Source organism: Typopeltis vanoorti, chromosome 4 (genome assembly GCF_054136105.1).
Source record: "Typopeltis vanoorti isolate ZY-2024b chromosome 4, IOZ_Tvanoo_1.0, whole genome shotgun sequence".
Taxonomy (NCBI): domain Eukaryota; kingdom Metazoa; phylum Arthropoda; class Arachnida; order Uropygi; family Thelyphonidae; genus Typopeltis; species Typopeltis vanoorti.
Window position 1 is genome coordinate 28,305,199 of NC_143552.1, and position 19,559 is coordinate 28,324,757.

At 37.3% G+C, this 19,559-nt stretch overlaps 1 protein-coding gene across 1 annotated transcript in view; it reads right to left on the minus strand.

Annotated features, from left to right (window-relative positions):
• The window catches only part of LOC150107184 (uncharacterized), a 646,985-nt gene that overhangs the window by 391,250 nt on the left and 236,176 nt on the right, over positions 1-19,559 (minus strand). The window contains exon 9 of the mRNA XM_090391664.1: positions 14,786-14,932. Within this exon, the coding sequence (XP_090247790.1) occupies positions 14,786-14,932 (147 nt within the window). The remainder of the gene's footprint in view (positions 1-14,785; positions 14,933-19,559) is intronic.

The window sequence follows — 19,559 nt, forward strand, 5'->3', positions numbered from 1 at the left end:
GTAGATGATAGAGATAGAGAGCTGTAGAGTAGGTGCTCTCCCTCAATAAGTCTTTGGACTCCTTGGAAATGTCATGAAATAATAGTAAAAAAAATAATAAATCAACGAACTCAACCTCTTTGTTTCTAATGCTCCTGGCATTTGTTTATAGACATAAATTACCACCTAACCTATTCTTATAATTAGATATACAAACTATTTGGTCTTGTTCTAGAATTTTCTCCTTTCCCTCCCCAGACATATACTCAAAAGGTTCGAAACCAAAGCATATTTTTTCCACCCCTTCACCACATACATAACCATGTTTGAAGACATTCATATCTTTATCATATTTGCATATCATACCAGAACTTTCACACACATTTTTCCCATTCCTTGCTTGATGATCTAGTTTCCCTGACTCTGCATTAGGACTCATACCAAGAAGTAAATTCTCCAGACTCCTGATGCCAAATGAATTCAAGTGCAGGTCGTCCTTATACAAGTCTTTTCTGCCATCAGACACGCTTTACTCATCTATAAACTCACATATATTTCTTCTACACAGCCTGCAAGTGAAATTGTTTGCTACCATCTCCTTCCTAAACCGAATACTGTACTCCTACAGATGCGAGACCCTTCGACACTTCTGTGCATGTCAAAAGAAGGAGAATCCATTCTGATAATAGGGTAATTAATCTGTATTGTGTGATGAGCTGTTTATTATTACATGTCGGAAAATTAACTTCTGTTTTATGATCATTATAGTTTTTAAAGTGGTAGCTATTTGGCTTGCATAACAGGTGGAAAATTTTTCGTATAAAGCACGTGATTTCATGTGTTGGTGACCAGTGCGCACATCGCCTTATTTCTTTGAATGAATTGACTCTACTTGGCAGTCTGCCAATGATGGCTCTCACTTCTGTGGTCGGACCATGCTGTCATATCTGGATAGCAATCCTACAATTTTTACTCTCTCACATTTCTTTCTCGCTTCTTCCAACAGATTGTTCATATCTTCTCTTGTACTATGTCACTAGTTAAATTATTTGTAACTACCATCTCTTTTACTTTTCTTTTTTGCTTTTCAATTACGTTTGTCATGTTTTTAATTTTCGTCCCAGGTAAACTAGAAGTGGTGATTCTCTTGGCAAGTGCAAATTTTATGATTGAGTCACCATACCATATCACCTCTTTTTTCTTGGATTTTAACTGACTACCTTGTTGTTATTAATTTTATGATTACCAAGTTCAATATTTTCCTGCTTGTTTCTTGTTCTGACCTTTTTCTTATCATGTCTAAGTTTAGTCAAACGTTTTTCCAACTTTTCGAATTCTCTGGTTGATTTTCTAATAATTTCTTTTAATCAAGATATTTCTAATGTCAACTTATCTTTAGATAAATTATCATCATCACTGCAGCGGTACTTTTGTTCATCAGTACAAACACTTTCCTCAGTAGTAAGAACTTGAGCTTTAGACACTGCCTTGTTATGACGAGTTTTTGGTGGCATTTTTAAGAGTAAAAGCTAATAATATTTCTGCAATTATGTTATAAAATGCTGTAGTATAATAATTACACTAAAAAAATCACAATAATATGCTAAAAATACAGAATTAAATCTAAGACAACACTTAATATATCAACGAAATCATAGATCTTTTAGGAGCTTTCTAACAGCATCTTTTCATCTGATAGCCTTGACATCAAATTCCAATATATTATAATCAATGTATTTTGCCTTCATTAAAAAAATAAAAATAAGTAAAAAATGAAATTCTGTCATTTTTTGTGTTTGATTGAATTTCACAATATTTAAATTTCTGGAGGTTCAATAATTTTACCTAAACTAATGTCAAGTACATCTATCCAGTGTTAATGATGTGTCCCCTTTGTTTATTATTGCTATTATTATTATTATTACATGACACCTCTAGGGAGTTCAAAGACTTATCGATGGGGGATACCTACTCTACAAACTATCTGTTTCCACCACTTCATCAACATTTCATCAACTACAATGAATTGCAACTACACCAACACCATCTACTGCCAACCACCATCACTAGTATTTTCACAGACAATCCCAAACATCCATGTCCATGGTGGGATTCAAACCCACAGCCTTTTGGCTGGAGAGCAGATACGCTAACCACTCGGCCAACCAAGCCGGCATTAGAGAATGCTATCCTCAGTCTCATTAGCGATGGGACCTCACAATCACATCCAAAGTTATCACCTACTTCACATTGAACTGATTTTAAATTAAGTGAAATTTGAGCAGCTCATTGATGGAAGGTATCGGAATTTGTATTTTTTTCCCATTATGTGAAAAATCAATCTGAATAAATAAGAAAGGTCTGAAATTGCTGAGAATTCATTTAACCTGTTGATATATGGCTTATATGTTTGCTATTTGTAACTGTAATTATTTAAGGAAATTACAACATAAACTAATCTTAACTAAAATAAATATAATTAATAATTCCATTATTTCGACAAAGCCAAATTGCCATCATCAGGGAACACAATGTATATTTTTTAAATCAGCTGTAAGTAGTTGTAAGGTTTTTTTTTTAAAAAAAATTTTTTTTTTAACACCTACTTATTACAAACCATATAAAAATTTGGCATCTCTTACCACTCCAACAAAGACTTGCCAGGCATTAACCAGGTCCCTTGCAGTTGTAAACCATCCTACTGTGGCCCAACAGGCAGGACAGCCAACAGCAAAATGCTGAATGTAAGGACTATATCCGTTTCCATCACTACAGCTTCTCAGGGCTTGGTGACCATGCTTTGGACACTTGAATAGGATATGTTGGAAGAAGAGCCACTGTACTCCATCACAGCAATTAGAAATTTATAAACGAATAGCAGATGCTTTGCATAGAAGACAGGACCGACTTCAGAATTAGTAGTAGTGGTACGTACAAACCACATGGATAGTGAGACAGAAAATACTGAAAGAATTTGAAGAAATTGTTGCAGGAGATGAAAGCTAATAGTGTCATTGGGAAAGTGGTTAGTTTGTTGCGCAGACATGACAGAAGTAAAGTGAGGAGTAGAGCAATGATACTTGAATGACAAGCTGGCTGAATTTAAAGGGAAGTTAGAATGGTTCAAAGCTCATGGAATGCATTTGAATGGGTTTAGTGTTCTCCATTTGGAGCAATTATTGTTTACTAAGAGTACACAAGGTTCATACAAAATTAGTATTCCAAAGTTCAGAGAGAGAGAGAGAGAGAGAGAGGTTGAGAAGCAAATTGTTGAAGGACAGGAAGAATACAAAGGCGAGGAAGAGATTATGGCAGAGTGATGCAGTCAGGATCAGAGAAATGGAGATGGTCAGAATTAAAAAAAAAAAGGTGTACTATAGCAGAGAAAGTAAGGAGTGATGTAGTTGGTAGGATGGCCTTAAACAGTGGAGAAGTGTTATGCTTGTATAAATGTACAGAGTATCAGAAATAAAGGGGCTGAGTTTTTAGTTGATCAAATCAGTATGCCCAAAGATAATTGCTATAAGTTAAACTTGGGTGACTGAGGATGTGATATGATAAGATATAGAATTTTTCAAAAGGATAGGAAGATGAAGAGGGGAGAGGGGAGTACTGTTAATGATAGCAGAGGAATTGTGTCCTTCAAGAGTGGAAATGGAATATAGTACTACATGTGAACATTTTTTTGTGAAGTTGAAATCAACTCTTTGTTTTATACGGACGATGTTATACTTCTAAATAAATCCACTACAAGTCTGCAAGATTCCCTGACTAAATTGAATTACTCTTGTAATAGATATGGTATGAAGGTCAGGATTAAAAAAACAAAGACAACGAAAATAGGTAGAATCGTTGAAAATGTCAACTGCATTGTGAACGGAGACCCTGGAACAAGTAAAACATTTCAGCTACTTAGGCACGATTTATAGTAAAGATGGTAAATTAAATATTGAAATAGACAGCAGAATCAACAAAGCTGGTATGGCAGGAAGTCAATTAAATAAATTCATATGGAACAGTTGAGAAATCATGGGAATATAACAAAGATCTGTATTTAAGTTTTGTAGATCTGGAAAAGGCATATGACAAGGTGCCAAGGGAGAAGCTATTCGAAATGCTACAGTTATATGGTGTCAATGGGGCATTATATCAAGCAATACTTACTCTTTATTTGAGTTGTAAGTCAGCAGTTAGAATTGATGGAAGTACAGGAAGATGGTTTAATGTTAAATCTGGTGTGAGACAAGGATGTACATTATCCTCTCTGTTATTCATTATCTATATGGATCACATTATGAAGGAAAGTGGTATTAAACATGATATCAAAATTGGAGATGTTAATGTCAGCTCTTTGTTTTATACGGACATTGTTATACTTCTAAATAAATCCGCTACAGTCTGCAAGATTCCCTGACTAAATTCAATAACTCTTGTAATAGATATGTATGATGGTCAGCATTAAAAAGACAAAGACGATGAAAATAGGCAGAATCATTGAAAATGTCAACTGTGTTGTGAATGGAGAACCTGTGGAACAAGTAAAACATTTCAGCTACTTAGGCACGATTTTCAGTGAAGATGGTAAATTAAATATAGAAATAGACAACAGAATCAACAAAGCTGGTATGGTAGGAAGTCAATTGAATAAATTCATATGGAATAAGAAAGAAATTAGTCAGAACACTAAATTAGCTGTATACAAGACAGTGTTCAAACCAGTTTTAACTTATGGATCTGAGAGCTGGGTCAGGAGTAAAACACTTGACCAAAGACTAGAGACCGCAGATATGAGAGTCCTGAGAAAGATTCGATGCGTGAACAGATGGCATCAATGGCAATATCATATTAAAAATGAGGATATTATGAAAGAACTTGACATTGTTAGCATCCAGGAATGCGTTAGCAGAGCTAATCTCAGGTGGTATGGTCACTTAAATAGAATGGGAGAGGAAAGATTAGCAAAAACAAGTGTTCTCTGCCAGGTTGACAGGAAAACGACCCAGAGGAAGACCAAGATATAGGTGGATTGATACGGTACAAAGTGCCTTAGACGATAGAAATATAAGATCTGATAATGTTGGAGTCTTGACAAGTAACAGACTGATTTGGAGGAAAATTGTAGATAGGAAGTTAGTAATGATGTAATTTTTTCATGTAGTACTGTCATATCCTGTACACCCCTTGAGGGTACATGGCAGGAATTTGATGATGATGATGATGAAGGGTGGTGCAAAAGCTGACCTGTCTAATTACCGACCTATCAGTATCTCTGGTGTGGTAGTGAAGATTTTAGAGAAGTTGGTAAGAACTCGCATACAGAAATGGGTAGCAAACAAGCTATACTCTGCAAGGAGCAGCATGGGTTTATTAAAGGAAGGTCATGTTTTAGCAATTTGTTCATATTTTATAACAATGCAATGGCTGATTTGGATAAAGGGAATGGATACACTATGATAATGTTAGATTTTTTTTAATGCATTTGATAGGATACCACGTGAAAGGCTGTTGCATAAACTGGAGAATATGGGATTGGAATATAAACTCTTGACTTTGATCAGAGGATGGTTTACAGACAGATATCAAAAAGTAGTATACACTGGATGTGAATCTGCGAGATTTAACCCTGAGGCACACCACTGGTCACAGTGGTGTGCCTCAAGGTTCACTCTTTGGCCATTATTGTTACATTAATGACATCAGGTATGATTTAACATCAGATGTGCAATTGCTTACTGATGATGCAGAGATAGGCGGGGCAATCAGGGATGTTACTGATATTCAGCACTTACAAAATGATTTGAGTAGGCTGGAAATTTGGGCAACAAAAACAGCTATCGGTTTAATGTTAGTTAGTGTAAAGTTATGCACTTTGGTGATTAGAGTTCTGGCAGCATATAATATTAGTGGGGTTATGCTACAAGAAACTGAGGAAGCAAGGGATCTTGGCATATTGGTGGATAGGAATTTGAAGTTCAAAGATCACATAGCAAAAGTTGTAAATACAACTCAGAAGATAATTGCGATGTTGAAGCGAATGTAAGGATAAGGAAGTCATTTTGCCTCTTTATAAGGCTTTGATATGACCATCTGGATTACTGTGTGCAGATTTGGTCACCTGGGTTTCAGGGGGATAAAGCAGGGTGCAAAGAAGACTTACAAAGATTATATCTGGATTATGGGATTTAAATTATGAGAATAGATTGAATGTGGATTGCAGACTCTGATTAAGAGGAGAAAGAAGATGATATGATAGGGGACTATAAACTTTTGAATGGGTGCTATAGGATATTATAAGATGAATTTTTTCGTTATATGGAAGGTGGGGAGAGAACACAGGGACATCCATGGAAGTTTAATTTATTTGCAGTCAAGAAAGGTAAGAGCTAGATTTTTCTCCTAAAGAGCAGTGAGTGAGTGGAATAGTTTGCCTTTAGTGGAAGTGAGTGCATCTGGTGTGAATGAATTTAAGCAAAGGTATGACAGCTGATTTGGGTGATTCATAGTCTCCCTTGATTAGTCCTTGACTCCCTGGAGGTCTCAAATAATAATAATAATAATGGCTATGAAGAAATTACTGAAAATAATGTTGTGCTTTCTCATAAATGAAGGGCTAATTTTAGTAAATATATACAAGTATACACAAAACAACACAAGTGTGTGTGTGTGTGTGTGAGAGAGAGAGAGAGAATTCAAAGTTATGCACTTTATTATAAATTTGCTATTATTTTATAAAGCTTTTACTGAAACACATTTTTCTTTTGTTTCCATTTATATGTTACAAGAGGGAGACATTTTGTGACGTATTTTTAGTATGACCATTGAAGTCTTGCTTATTTATAAACAAAATTGTATTTAAATTAGAAATTAGAACTCAAATACATTCAAACAAATGCCAATTCTTAAATCTCGGGTTATTCGTACCCAGACAAGCAGAATAAGGAAACTCTTTACTTACATTTTACTTAAGATTTTACTTTAAGTAATGATAAAGTGACCATTGTGTTCATGTTAAGGATATGTGAACTCATTCAGTGATTAAACCTAGAGATGAAAATAAGCAGGTGCACTGTTCTGTATTAGGGCTACATTCTGCAGAAAGCAGCCTTACTGAACAGTGTACCTGCTTAGAATTTTACTTATTTCTGGTTGATATACTTTTCTACAAGTGAAATTTTAACTATAAATTTTGAAATTTATAGTTCACAGATAGCACAACTGTTATCCTATTTTTGGTTAAAGAAGTCAGATAATTTCTTTTCTAGGAATGAAACTAAACTGTGGATTGGCACTGTAACAATATCTCATTTAGGTTAGGTACATGATCATTATTTTAGTAACTATCAAATTTTTTTTCAACATTAAATCATTCTTATTCCATCATTAACATTTCTTTGAATTCATTTAATATATTTATATAATATATATATATGTGTGTGTGTGTGTGTGTGTGTTTTGAAACTGTTAGACTTACTACACTGAAATTTTCTAGAATATTTTCTGTTAATATGGAGTGCATCCAGAAAATGAGTATACATAGTATTATTTTATTTTAATATCTGACTCACATGTGAATGGTTGTAAGGTCTATTGCATATCAGTGCCATGTGTGGGAAGAGGATAAGAAGAAAGGAGGAATCTGTTCAAATTTTTTTGAACAGCTGAAGGTTGTATTCTTTGGTTGTATTCTGAATAACCTCAAGCAATTTTAGAGAGGATTTTGGTACACCACCTTAATGTGAGCAACATTCCATGGTTGGGCACATTTAGAATTTCTATAGTTAGCAACTGCAAAGGTGTGAAGTAGTGTCTCGAGTGGAAAATGTACCTCGAGGCTTTTGGTGACTGCAGAAGATATGGCTGAAATGCGTTTGTGACAGGAAAGGTTGAAGGTGTAGGTCAATCCAAGGAAGGATGCTTGATCATGTTTGGATATCTGCTTATTATTGAAGGTTAGGTGAAGGATGCGAGCTTTATCTTGTGAGAGATTAGACAGGACTGGGTTTCGGTGGCATTTGAAGTTTACACGGTTATCCTTGCCTCATATTCAGGGTATTTATCATGGTGAGTCATGAGGGTTCAGGATCAAAAGTGAAAAGGATGGATGAAAGAGGATGAATGGAGCATACTGTCATCTGCAAAACTATGGATAGGATATAAAGTCTGTGAGTGAGAATACAGAACCCTGTGGTATTCCAGCACTGGTGGGGAAATCTGAGGAGTAAAAGTCATCCATCATGACTTGTAATGAATGACCAGTGAGAAAATTGGCAATCCAGTTACAGAGGATGGAAGGCAGACCAAAGAATGGCATCTTGAGAAGTAGGTCACTGTGCCAAACCCAATCAAATGCTTTTGAGATGCTGAGAGAGACTAAGTGAGTTTATCAGAATTTTTCATTTGGCTTGATTCCAGAGGTAAGTGGTGAAGATTAGATCAGCTGTAGAACAAGAGTAGCATAATCTATATTACTGGTGAATGATCACTTGGTGGGTCTTGAGCAGGTGAAGAAGTTGGCTGTTGATGACATTCTCCATAGTTTTAACAAGAGCAGAAGAGCAATTGGATGGTAGTTTGTTGGATGCTTATTATTCCCTTTCTTTGGTGTGGGATGCAGGTCTGTTTTTTCTGCACTGTAGGGGTAGATGCCAGTTGAATAGGATAGATTGAAGAGGCAATACAGGATATGAGTTAGTGATGGGGACACAAATTTTTAACACAATAGGTGGGATGCCATCGCAACCAGATGACCTGTTTGTGTTCAGGTTAAAATGGATTCTTCGGATTTCTTTCTGGTGGAAGACTATGGGTAACATGGAGTGAGAAGTTCTCAGCTCTGGGATGAACTTTCTCCTGGTCATTAATGCAGGAATTAGAAGAAAATAATGATACCAGTGAGTCAGCCTTGTCTCTGGATGAGGTGGCTATGGTGCTATCCTATGGGTAACATGGAGTGAGAAGTTCTTAGCTGTGGGATGAACTTTCTCCTGGTCATTAATGCAGGAATTAGAAGAAAATAATGATACCAGTGAGTCAGCTTTGTCTTTTGGATGAGGTGGCTATGGTGCTATCCAGATGTGAGAATGGAGGAAACATGGGCGGACCCTGCACCCAATGGTCTTGGCAAGGAATCAGAAGGGTTCACTGCCATTTGGAGAGGTGTTTGCTGCTGGCTCTTTCAAAATCTGATTTGGATTTGTTGATGTTATTTACAGCTCATATGCTGCAATACAAGTGGAGTGAGCAGCTGGAGTTTTGGTTTATGCCACTCATAGCATGCTGAGTTTTTAATTGTACTGCACTGGCACACTTTAAGAACAGAGGCATAGATGGTGTTAGGGGATTGTGGGTAGAATGAGGGATGAGGACCTTCATTCCTGTGATGATGATTTTTGTTATTCTGTCTGTGCTAGTGTTTGTATCGAGACAACTGAAGAGGTAATTGGACTATGGGAAGGAGGAGTAGAAGACACATAAACCCATTTGGCATCCTTGTAGAGTGCCAAAGGACAATGAAACTTGCAAAGGAAACTTTTAAGAGGTTGTAGTATGAGTTATCAAGAGGAGAATTGATATCCCCAGTATATTTAGAAAGGAAGCTTGTTAAGAAGAGATCAAGTGTGTTGACAGATTGGAGGGGTTCATCAGGTATTCTGGTAGGGAGATTGATAATCTGTAATAGGTTGTTGCTAATGGCAAGTGCTTCAGCATCCCTATCTGCTTCAGTAGAACTGGAGAAGGAAGCCAATCTGAGTTGTGGACAGTGACGTCCCCAAGAAGGATGACCTCACTATTAGGGTATTTTGACTGCAGAAAATCAAGCTTTAGAGAAAAATAGTTTGAGAAGCCAGAGTGGTTATCAGAGTTTATAGAGCAATAGATAAGGCAAATAAAGATGATTATTATTATTATTATTATGGGCAACTGCAAGGAGTCCTTAGACTCATCGAGGGAGGTCCTAACATCATGTCAAGAACAACTATTCAACATTCACACAGTATCTATCATACTTTGCCTTGAGCTCATTCACTGTCATGACACCCACAACAGACTCTGACAGCTTATTCCACTCATTCAGCACTCTCCAAGTAAAAAACCTACCTCTAACATTCTTGCTAACCACACTCTTGCTCAGTTTCCATGGATGGCCCTATTCATCCCACCACCAGTAATGTTCTCAAAAAATATCTTCTGAATTAATCTTATACAAACCCTTCAGTAATTTGAATGTCTCAATCATATCACCCCTCTTCTGCCTATCAACCAATTTCTGCAACCCACAAATCTTCAACCTGTTCTCATAAGGTTCATTCCATAGACCTGCTATCATCTTGGTCACTCATCTCTGAATCCTCTCCACCTCCTCCCCATCAAGAAGAAACCCTAGCACCCAAATATGGGCACAATAGTCTAGATGGGGTCTTATCAGGGCTCGATACAGAGGAACAATAACTTGCTTGTCAAAGTATTCTTCAGTAACCAAGTGATTTGATGAGCTGATTTAGCCACTTTTGCAACTTTTGCCACTTTCCCCTAAACTTCAATTCCCTATCCACCAACACTCCCAAATCCCCGGGCTCGTCAATCTCCTGGAGTTCAGTTCCACCAATGTGGTATACTGCTGCTAATCTTTTCACCCCCAAAATGCATAACCTTACATTTTGCCACATTAAATTGATATCCATTCTCCTTAGCCCAGTCCTCCAAACTATCCAAATCATCCTGTAAAATTTTGACATCCTGTGCATTCACTATTGCTCTACCCAACTTTGCATCATCAGCAAACAAGTGAACAGTTACTGTCAAATCCTTTCCTATATCGTTAATGAACAAATTAAACAGTAGTGGTCCAAGAACAGAACCCTGTGGTACACCACTAGTCACAGGCCATCTTTTGGACTCTACTCCTGAATAAACTACTCTCTGATATCTCTCCATCAACCACCCTCATATCCATCTCATCAACCCTATATCCATCCCCCATATGCTGCAGTTTACTGATAAGAATTCATTGTGGTATCCTGTCAAAGGCCTTAGCAAGGTCCAGCAGAAAGATAGGTTAGTTTGGTAACAAAATTTTGAGTCAAAGCAGATCAAACAGGGAGGATTTGAGGTTTTGCAGTCTCTGACACAGGCTGTCGATTCTGATAACTACACAAGTGCTGCTCTTGTAGTGAAAGGAACTGTATAATCGGTAGTTTGGGCAGCTGAGATGGACAGTGGTTGTTAAGGTTGCCAGCAGGTGTAATCCATTGTGTGTATGGAGAGAAAGAGATAACAAGGACATGAAATGAAACGTTACAGATTTGCAAAAATACTATCTACCTAGAGAGAACCCGGTCTCCTGTTTGCAAATGGCCTTGACAGTTCTTCTCCCTGCAACTATACTTGGACTCCCTCCAGTCATGAACTGGCTAAGTAGGTGGCAGAAGGATTTGGCACTATCAGATCAGGAAGCCTCTCGATTCATTATTACTGACCAGTTCTGTCTCATGCATACACTGACCAGTGGCCAACCTGCAGAACCATTTTACTGCTGTACCCTTGAATGGGAGTGGTCTGGGATCCCTACAGTGATCCTGCTAGTGAAATGCCAGTCATGTCACTAAGGGTCACAATGGACACGTTATGAAAGCCATTCTGGAATTTTATTTTTTATATGGATCACTTAAGGGACAAAGCCAAATAAACGGGAGGAGATCTCCAACTCAGCCAACTAAGTGGAGAGTATCTCCATATTGCAAATTGTGGGTTTAAGTCCCATTGTGACATGGATGCTTGCAGATGTCTGCTGGTTATAGAAGATTTTCATTACCCATTGTCAAGAGCGGAAGAGGACAGAGACGAGTACAGAGAGAAAGAGTGAGAAGCCAAGAGAGTTGTTGCACAGGCGAAGGCCATGGCATATCAGGACCTTTATGATCAATTAGAAACAAGGAAGGACAGAGAAAGATTTATCGATTGGCAAAATGTAGAAATAAGGCATCAAAGGATATCGTACATGCGAGGCAGATCAAAGACTCTGGAGGAAGGGTATTGAGGAGGGATGTGGATATTAGAAACAGATGGAGAATATACTTCGAAGGGCATTTGAATGAGGAAAATGCAAGGACTCACAAAGAAAATGGGGAGCCTTATGAGGGGATGGTGCAGAACATTAGTAGAGTGGAAGTGAAGGAGACCATAAAGAGGATGAAGAATGGAAAATCGGTGGGTCCTGACAGGATTCCAGGGGAGGCATGGAAGGCACTGGGGGAAGAGGGAATTAGCCTGCTGTAGGACCTGTTAATAAGAGTTTATCAACAGGAAAATATACCCGGGAAATGGAAGGAAAGTACTCTTGTCCCCATCTACAAGAGTAAAGGGGATGCACAAGACTGTAAGAATTACAGAGGAATAAAGTTGATGTCCCACACAATGAAAATCCTAGAGAGGGTTCTTCATGGAAGACTGGCGAAGAAGGTGGCGATTGCAAAGGAGCAATGTGGCTTCATGCCTGGTCGATTGACGACAGATGCTATCTTTGGGTTACAGCAGATGATGGAAAAGTTTCGAGAGAAGCAACAGGAGCTACATCTGGTTTTTATTGATCTGGAGAAAACGTATGATAGAGTGCCAAGGCAAGAAGTCTGGAGGTGTCTGAGGGAGAAGAGCAGGAGATTTACAGAAATGTAAAGACAAGAATTCGTACTTGCCTGGGAGAAACAAAGTTTTCCAGTGACAGTTGGCTAGCATCAAGGGTCAGCATTAAGTCCGTTCCTGTTTAATATTGTGATGGAGGTGGTGACGGAGGAGGTGAGAGAAGATGCGCCTTGGACTATGTTGTATGCAGAATCAAAAGAAGTGGCAGCTAAACTGGAAAGTTGGAGGAAAGTACTGGAAAAGAAAGGTATGAGACTGAGCACAAGTAAGACAGAGTATATGTGTTGCAAAGTGGATGGCCGTCAGGAGACAGATCTGGAGCTGGAAGGAAATGTCATCAGGAAGGTCAGTGACTTTAGATATTTAGGTTCAACAAAGAAAGAGGATGGTGAGGCTGAGAAGGAAGTGAGATGCAGGATACAAGCAGGATGGAGGAACTGGAGAGAGATGGCTAGAGTGCTATGCGATAAGAGGGTGCGGATCAATCTAAAAGGCAAAATCTACAGGACAGCAGTGAAACCAGCTATAACATATCCCATGGAAACTGTGGCCTTGAGGAAAAATAACATCAGTAGGATGAGAATGCTTAGGTGGATGCGTGGTGTAACCAGAAAAGATCGTCTGAGAAATTACTATGTAAGGGGAACGGTGAAAGTTACGAACTTAGGAGCAAAAATACAGGAGGCAAGGTTGAGATGGTTTGGTCATGTGATGAGGAGGAAGGAAGAGTATGTGGGAAGAAAGGTCATGAAGATGGATGTGCAGGGGAGGAGGAAGCATGGAAGGCCAAAGAAGAGTTAGAGGGAGATGATGGAGGAGGACTTGAGGATGAAGAACTTGGATGTGGCTACAGTCCAAAACAGGTTGTGGAGGAGACTCACTACAAACAGCGACCCTACTTAAGGGGGAAAAGCTGCAGAAGAAGAAGAAGATTGTGAGATCTCTGCTATAAGATCACTATTCTTAGTATTTTCCATAATATAAAGCACATCTCACTAAGAGATGTATACTGCAATACATTATGGGTGGGGTCACTACCCAGACCAGTTTCAACCTTTTTTGAGGTCTCCTCAGTGAGTAGCTAGATCCTAAATACCAAGGTTTTAGTAATACAGAGCCTTATCAACTTTACCTATGCAAGTTACTAAAAGGTGTTTTTATCAGAGCTTTACCCACCTTTACAATGCGTTGCCCTGGTGTTGCACCACCTTTAGACTTGAGCTATGTTTCAGGTGCAAACTTAACTGTTTGCTTACTTGGGATTAGGAGTAAAATAACCAAGTTCATAAAATTACTTGGTAACCCTAATATACATTATTCCCAAGGTAAAAAAACTTATTTACATCTATATCTCCTCCAGAGATTCTTATTCAAAATAAAAACACCTTATAGCAACTTGCATAGGTAAAGTTGATAAGGCTCTGTATTATTAAAACCTTGGTATTTAGGGTCTAGCTACTCACCGAGGAGACCTCAAAAAAAAGGTTGAAACCGGTCTGGGTAGTGACCCCACTCATACTATATTGCAGTATACATCTCTTAGTGAGATGTGCTTTACATTATGGAAAATACTAAGAATAGTGATGAGAGCTTTACCCACCTTTACAATGAGTTGCCCTGGTGTTGCACCACCTTTAGACTTGAACTACGTTTCAGGTGCAAACTTAACCGTTTGCTTACTTGGGATTAGGAGTAAAATAACCAAGTTTATCAAATTACTTGGTAACCCTAATATACATTATTCCCAAGGTAAAAATAACTTATTTACATATATATATATATATATAGTTATTAAAAAAAAATCCTTAAGTCAGATAGTTAATGTAGTATAGGTTTACAACCTATCATGGGTGGAAGTATCAAAAAACAGATAACCACTATGTCAATATTATAGATTTTTTTTTAAATAAATGCTTATTTATTAATCAATGGACAAGTAACAACACTATTATTATTTAAGTAATAGTTGTCAAGTTTAAAGGAGAAAAAAATTAATAGAATGTGTACCTTTATTATAATGTAAACAAGTAATTTTTACATTTCATTGATAACTCAGGATATATGGCAATATTAATAGCAATTAAAATATGATTAATTTTTGATGCTACTCATATGAGTAACATCTGAGTGATATATGAGAGTATCACTGGCCAACCAAAATTCATACTTGTTTTGCTGGTTATGACGGAGAGTTTCGATGCACCTTCCGAGAGCAAGAAGAGAAGTATTGATGTTACAAGCTTCTTTCAGTCTTTCTCCAGTGTTATGGGCTTTGGTACTACGCTCTAATCCAGCTAAATCACACAGTGATAACCTAAATATTAAAAAAAAAAAAAAAAAATGAATGAATGAATCATTACAAATTAAATGAATCATTATAAATTGTTAATATTATTTATTTACACATATATAGCTTGGTGTAAAATGGAAAACTGAATAACACGTTAACAGCAAACAGAAAGGAAGATATTTGTACATCATATTCACATTATCACTTTCCAGTAAAATTAAAGCATATCTGTGTGTTGCTATCAGTTTCTTGCAGTTCTCATAACACGTAAAAAACTCCCTAGGTTCTTTCCATTTCAATCCACCCCCCACCCCACCCCACCTCCAGGAATTCTCAATAAGTGAGCTATAGTCCAGAAATGTTCTTACTCATAATTCTTTGGAGTAAAATCAGATTCAAGGCGATGACCATGCACACTTTTGCAGAGGCATTTAATATATTGTCATGTGGAAGTTGTTATTATTACTATTGCCACTTATCATTACCAGAGATCTCCAGGAAGTCAGGAGCTAGATGAGAGAGTCCACATATTACCTATGTCAGCTGTCATAACTTTTCTTTCTGTACAAGCTAGCTATCAGGTTGATAGCTAACTTGTACAGGGAGCAAGAAGCCAAGGTAAGAATAGGTGTGGTTTAACTGATTGGCTTCAGGTTTCTTACAAATAAAAGTAAACACCCTTAGGCAAGGATGTTTACTTTCTCCTCAGTTGTTTAGTATATATGCTGAGGACATCATGAGTGAAGCATTGGATTAGTTCAAGACAGGAATTAGGATAGGTGGTAGATTGATCAGTAATCTGAGGTATACTGATGATACCGTACTCCTCTGTAATGACAAGGAAGAACCAGGACAAATTCTTGATAAAGTTAACAAGATCAGTAATAACAGAGGACTTCAACTCAATCCTAGCAAGACAAATATTATGGTTCTCAAAGAAAATACAAACAGAGAAGCTCTTGAGAAACAAGTGTACCTTAACAGAGAAAGACCTGAGGAAGTTTGAGTATATTTGGGATCCATTATTAAAATTTAGAAATTGCTGTTCAGAAACCATCAGAAGACAATTAGGAATGGCTAAAACAACAGTCAGAGACTTGTCTAAAATCGGGAATAATGAATCTTTCTCCATGGGAACAAAGTGGAGGATTTTGGATGCAGTTGTTTTTCCAACAACAACTTCTTTAGGTTCCAGATAAGAAAAGGATAACAGCTTTTGAGATATGGTGTTACAGAAGGCTCTTGAGGATATCATATACTGAAAAGCATACAAATGAATGGGTGTTAGAAAAGATCAGTAGAACTTCAAGGCTCCTTAAGGATATTGACAGGAGGAGGACTTCTTAGAATAGTAATAGAAGGTAAAGTTCCTGGAAAAAGTTCCTTCAACTACATAGAGTTGAAGCCTCCAGAAAAGCACAGAACAGGACTAAATGGCGAGGACTGGTGTGGCACATCACTGAGCATCAGAGTGACCATATGGCATTTGTGGATACCCAATGAACAGATGATGAGCAACCTGTGGTTGAGAGTGGGTGGGTATGTGTAAGGTGCTCCACGGGAGGAAGACATTAGAACTATGTTATGGTCTGAATTACTTATATGACAAATGTTCACCATAGACTTGGAAGGGTCACTAGTAAGGAAGTGGATCAGGGTATGTGGAGAGTAATTGGGTTTATCTGATATATTTGAGTAGGCATGTCAGTGCTGATAGCAAATGTTTCAACGTCTATAATTGCCTGCTGTACGCATCTGGAAAAAAGGAACCAGTTGGTGTTGTAAACATTAAAATCCTTGAGGAAAATGACCTCAATATTAGGAAGGTTAGCCTGAAGAAATTCAACATGTAAAAAAAGGAAATAAAAAATTTGGGAATAGTTGGTGGAATTAGGAGATACATCGAGAATAGTTAATTTAATAAAATGAGGCAGAGAGAGAGAGAGAGAGATCCCCAGCCAAAGGAGGTCAAAATTGGGTAATTCTTTTGGCATGGTATATATAAGGGGAGATATTAGAATGCACTGAAGAAAGAAATTTAAAAATTATGAACACTTCTTTTGCAATGTGTGTTCATAATTTAAAAAGACAAATAGACATCCAAATGGAACTAACAAAAATGAAATAGATTGTATGTTAACAGATAAATTACATATTGTACAAATTTAAATATCATGAACAGAGTAAATTAAGCAAAGATCAAGATTGCTTTGAAACAAAATAGCAATAAACTTAAGAATGGAGAGACAAAATATAATAAAAAAGAAAACTACTTTTAGACATACTGGAAACCAAAAAATAGAAAAAAATTAAGTAAATTTAAAAAAAGATAATAAAAATTAACCTATAATGGAATATTAAAAATTTCAGCAGTATTCTAACAAATATAATCCAACTTAGAATCCCCACATTTTGATTTGCTCTGGCTGAAGATTTTCTTACCTAATTTTACAGCCTTCATTTGCTGCCTTTATAGTTCTCCTAACTCTAACAATCTTACTGCCCTTTTTGACTACCTATCACTAAAAACTGATTTCTTACAAACTAATTCCACAAATTGTGAGATTGTCGTCCTTGGGGACTTTAATGTCCATAACACAAACTGGCTCCTCTACTCCAACTTCACAGATCAAGCTAGTAGGGAAGCTGAATCATTTGCAATCAGGCATGACCTAACACAAATAGTAAACTAACAACCAGAATACAGACAATCCTCATCATTCTAACGACATTCTTGACCTTTTCTTAACAAATTCTCTTTCCAAATATACCAATGGATGTCTGCTCTCCCCCCCCCTTGGCAGTTCTGACCACAATCTTATTCAAGTCTCCTTCTCTACGGCTTGTCTTTCACCCAGCCAATCTCAGCCTTTTACTCTATGGCACTATAACTGTGCCAACTGGAATGACCACTGGAATTTTTATGTTGCTTTTCCATGGTCAGATTACTGCTTTCACTCCCACGATCCAAATACCTGCAATAAACTCATAAACGAAATTATCTTCACTGGAATGAGAGCCTTCATTCTCCATTCCAAGTCCTGATTCTCAAAAAAAAAAAAAAGTGCCTCTGCCATCCACGATGCAGCTTATGTTCAATGGCTTGTATTAAAAACTCTAGTCTCTCATTCAGCTTACACAACAGCTAGAAATATGTGTAAAAAAGTAATCAACAATTCCAAAGCAGACCAAGAATGAAATGCAATAAACTCGCCTCTTGCCCAACTGCCATGTTGCCACCTCTCTTGCATTCTGATGGCACTATGGTAATCTCACCCAAAGAAAAGACAGACCTCTTGACATCAGTTTTTTTCTCTAATTCCTGCCTGGACAACCAAGGCAAATCGCCTCCCACATTTCCACAAACTGCCCATTGCATGCCTCCTCTGAACTTTCAGAGAAGGCATGCAATGGGTCAGAAAAACCTTCATTAATTTTGATACTAATAAGGCTCCTGGTACAGATGGTATTCCTTGGTTGTGCTCCAGAATTGACACCCATCCTGTATCATCTATATAAACTTTCATATTCTACTGGCATCTACCCAACAGCATAGAAGCAAGCCTGCATTCATCCTGTACCCAAAAAGGGAGACAAAAGTCAGACATCTATTGTTCTATTGCTCTCACCTCAGTACTTTCAGAAGTGATGGAGAAGTTTATTAACAACCAGCATCTTCATTAGCTGGAGATTAGTATTGTTTAGGAAACAAAAAAAATAATAATTCTTTGTTTCCTAGTTAGTAACGAATTTATTAATAAATAAATCTGTAGATTTATTTATTAATAAATTGGTTACTGATTATGAAAAAAATAATTTTTTTATCTTTTATTTTGTATACGCAGCATCCCACTTAAAATATCACTGGCCGCCACTGCTTCAAATCCTAGTCACAGCTTTGCTGATGACAATATTCTTCATTCCTCGTTACCATTCAATAAACCGTGCAGTACCCTAATGCTAGATGTCTCAAGATCTTCCATAACTAATGACTTAAAGACTTAAACACTGACCTCTTGAAATGGGGTGAAGACAACTTAGTAAATTTCAATGCCAAAGAAACTTAAGCCTATCTTATTACCTGCAAGAAAAACCCAGCCTCCTCCCCTCTCATTTCTGATCATATTCCAGTTTCCTTTCAAGATCAACTTACACTTCTTGGGTTGACTGTCACATCCAGTTTATCCTGGCACAAACATATTATTCATATAGCCTCCTTAGCATCTAAAAAGCTTGGTGTTCTTCTCCATTCTAAACATTACTTCTCTTCCTTTCAATTCCTAACACTCTATAAGTCTCAGATCTGTCCAACTTTGGAGTACTGTTCCCACATTTGGGGTGAAGCACCCAAGACCACTCTAAGAATTCTTGATGATATTCAGAAGAGGGCAATCTGCTTAACAAATGACCCTTCCCTCACAGAACTCCCTTCAGTCACTTTATCCTAGCCACTCTGCTCCAGCACTGTGCCTTTTCTATAGGTACATTCATAGGCATTGCTCCTCTAAAGTGGTTGCTACTGTTGGATTCTAAATGAAGAGAAATTAAAATTTTTAATACTTCTTTCAGAATCCAACATAATCCTCCATATCAAAGGCAAGACTTATAAATATTATTTATTGTTTGTCTCTTGCTTATAGTATGTTATTCA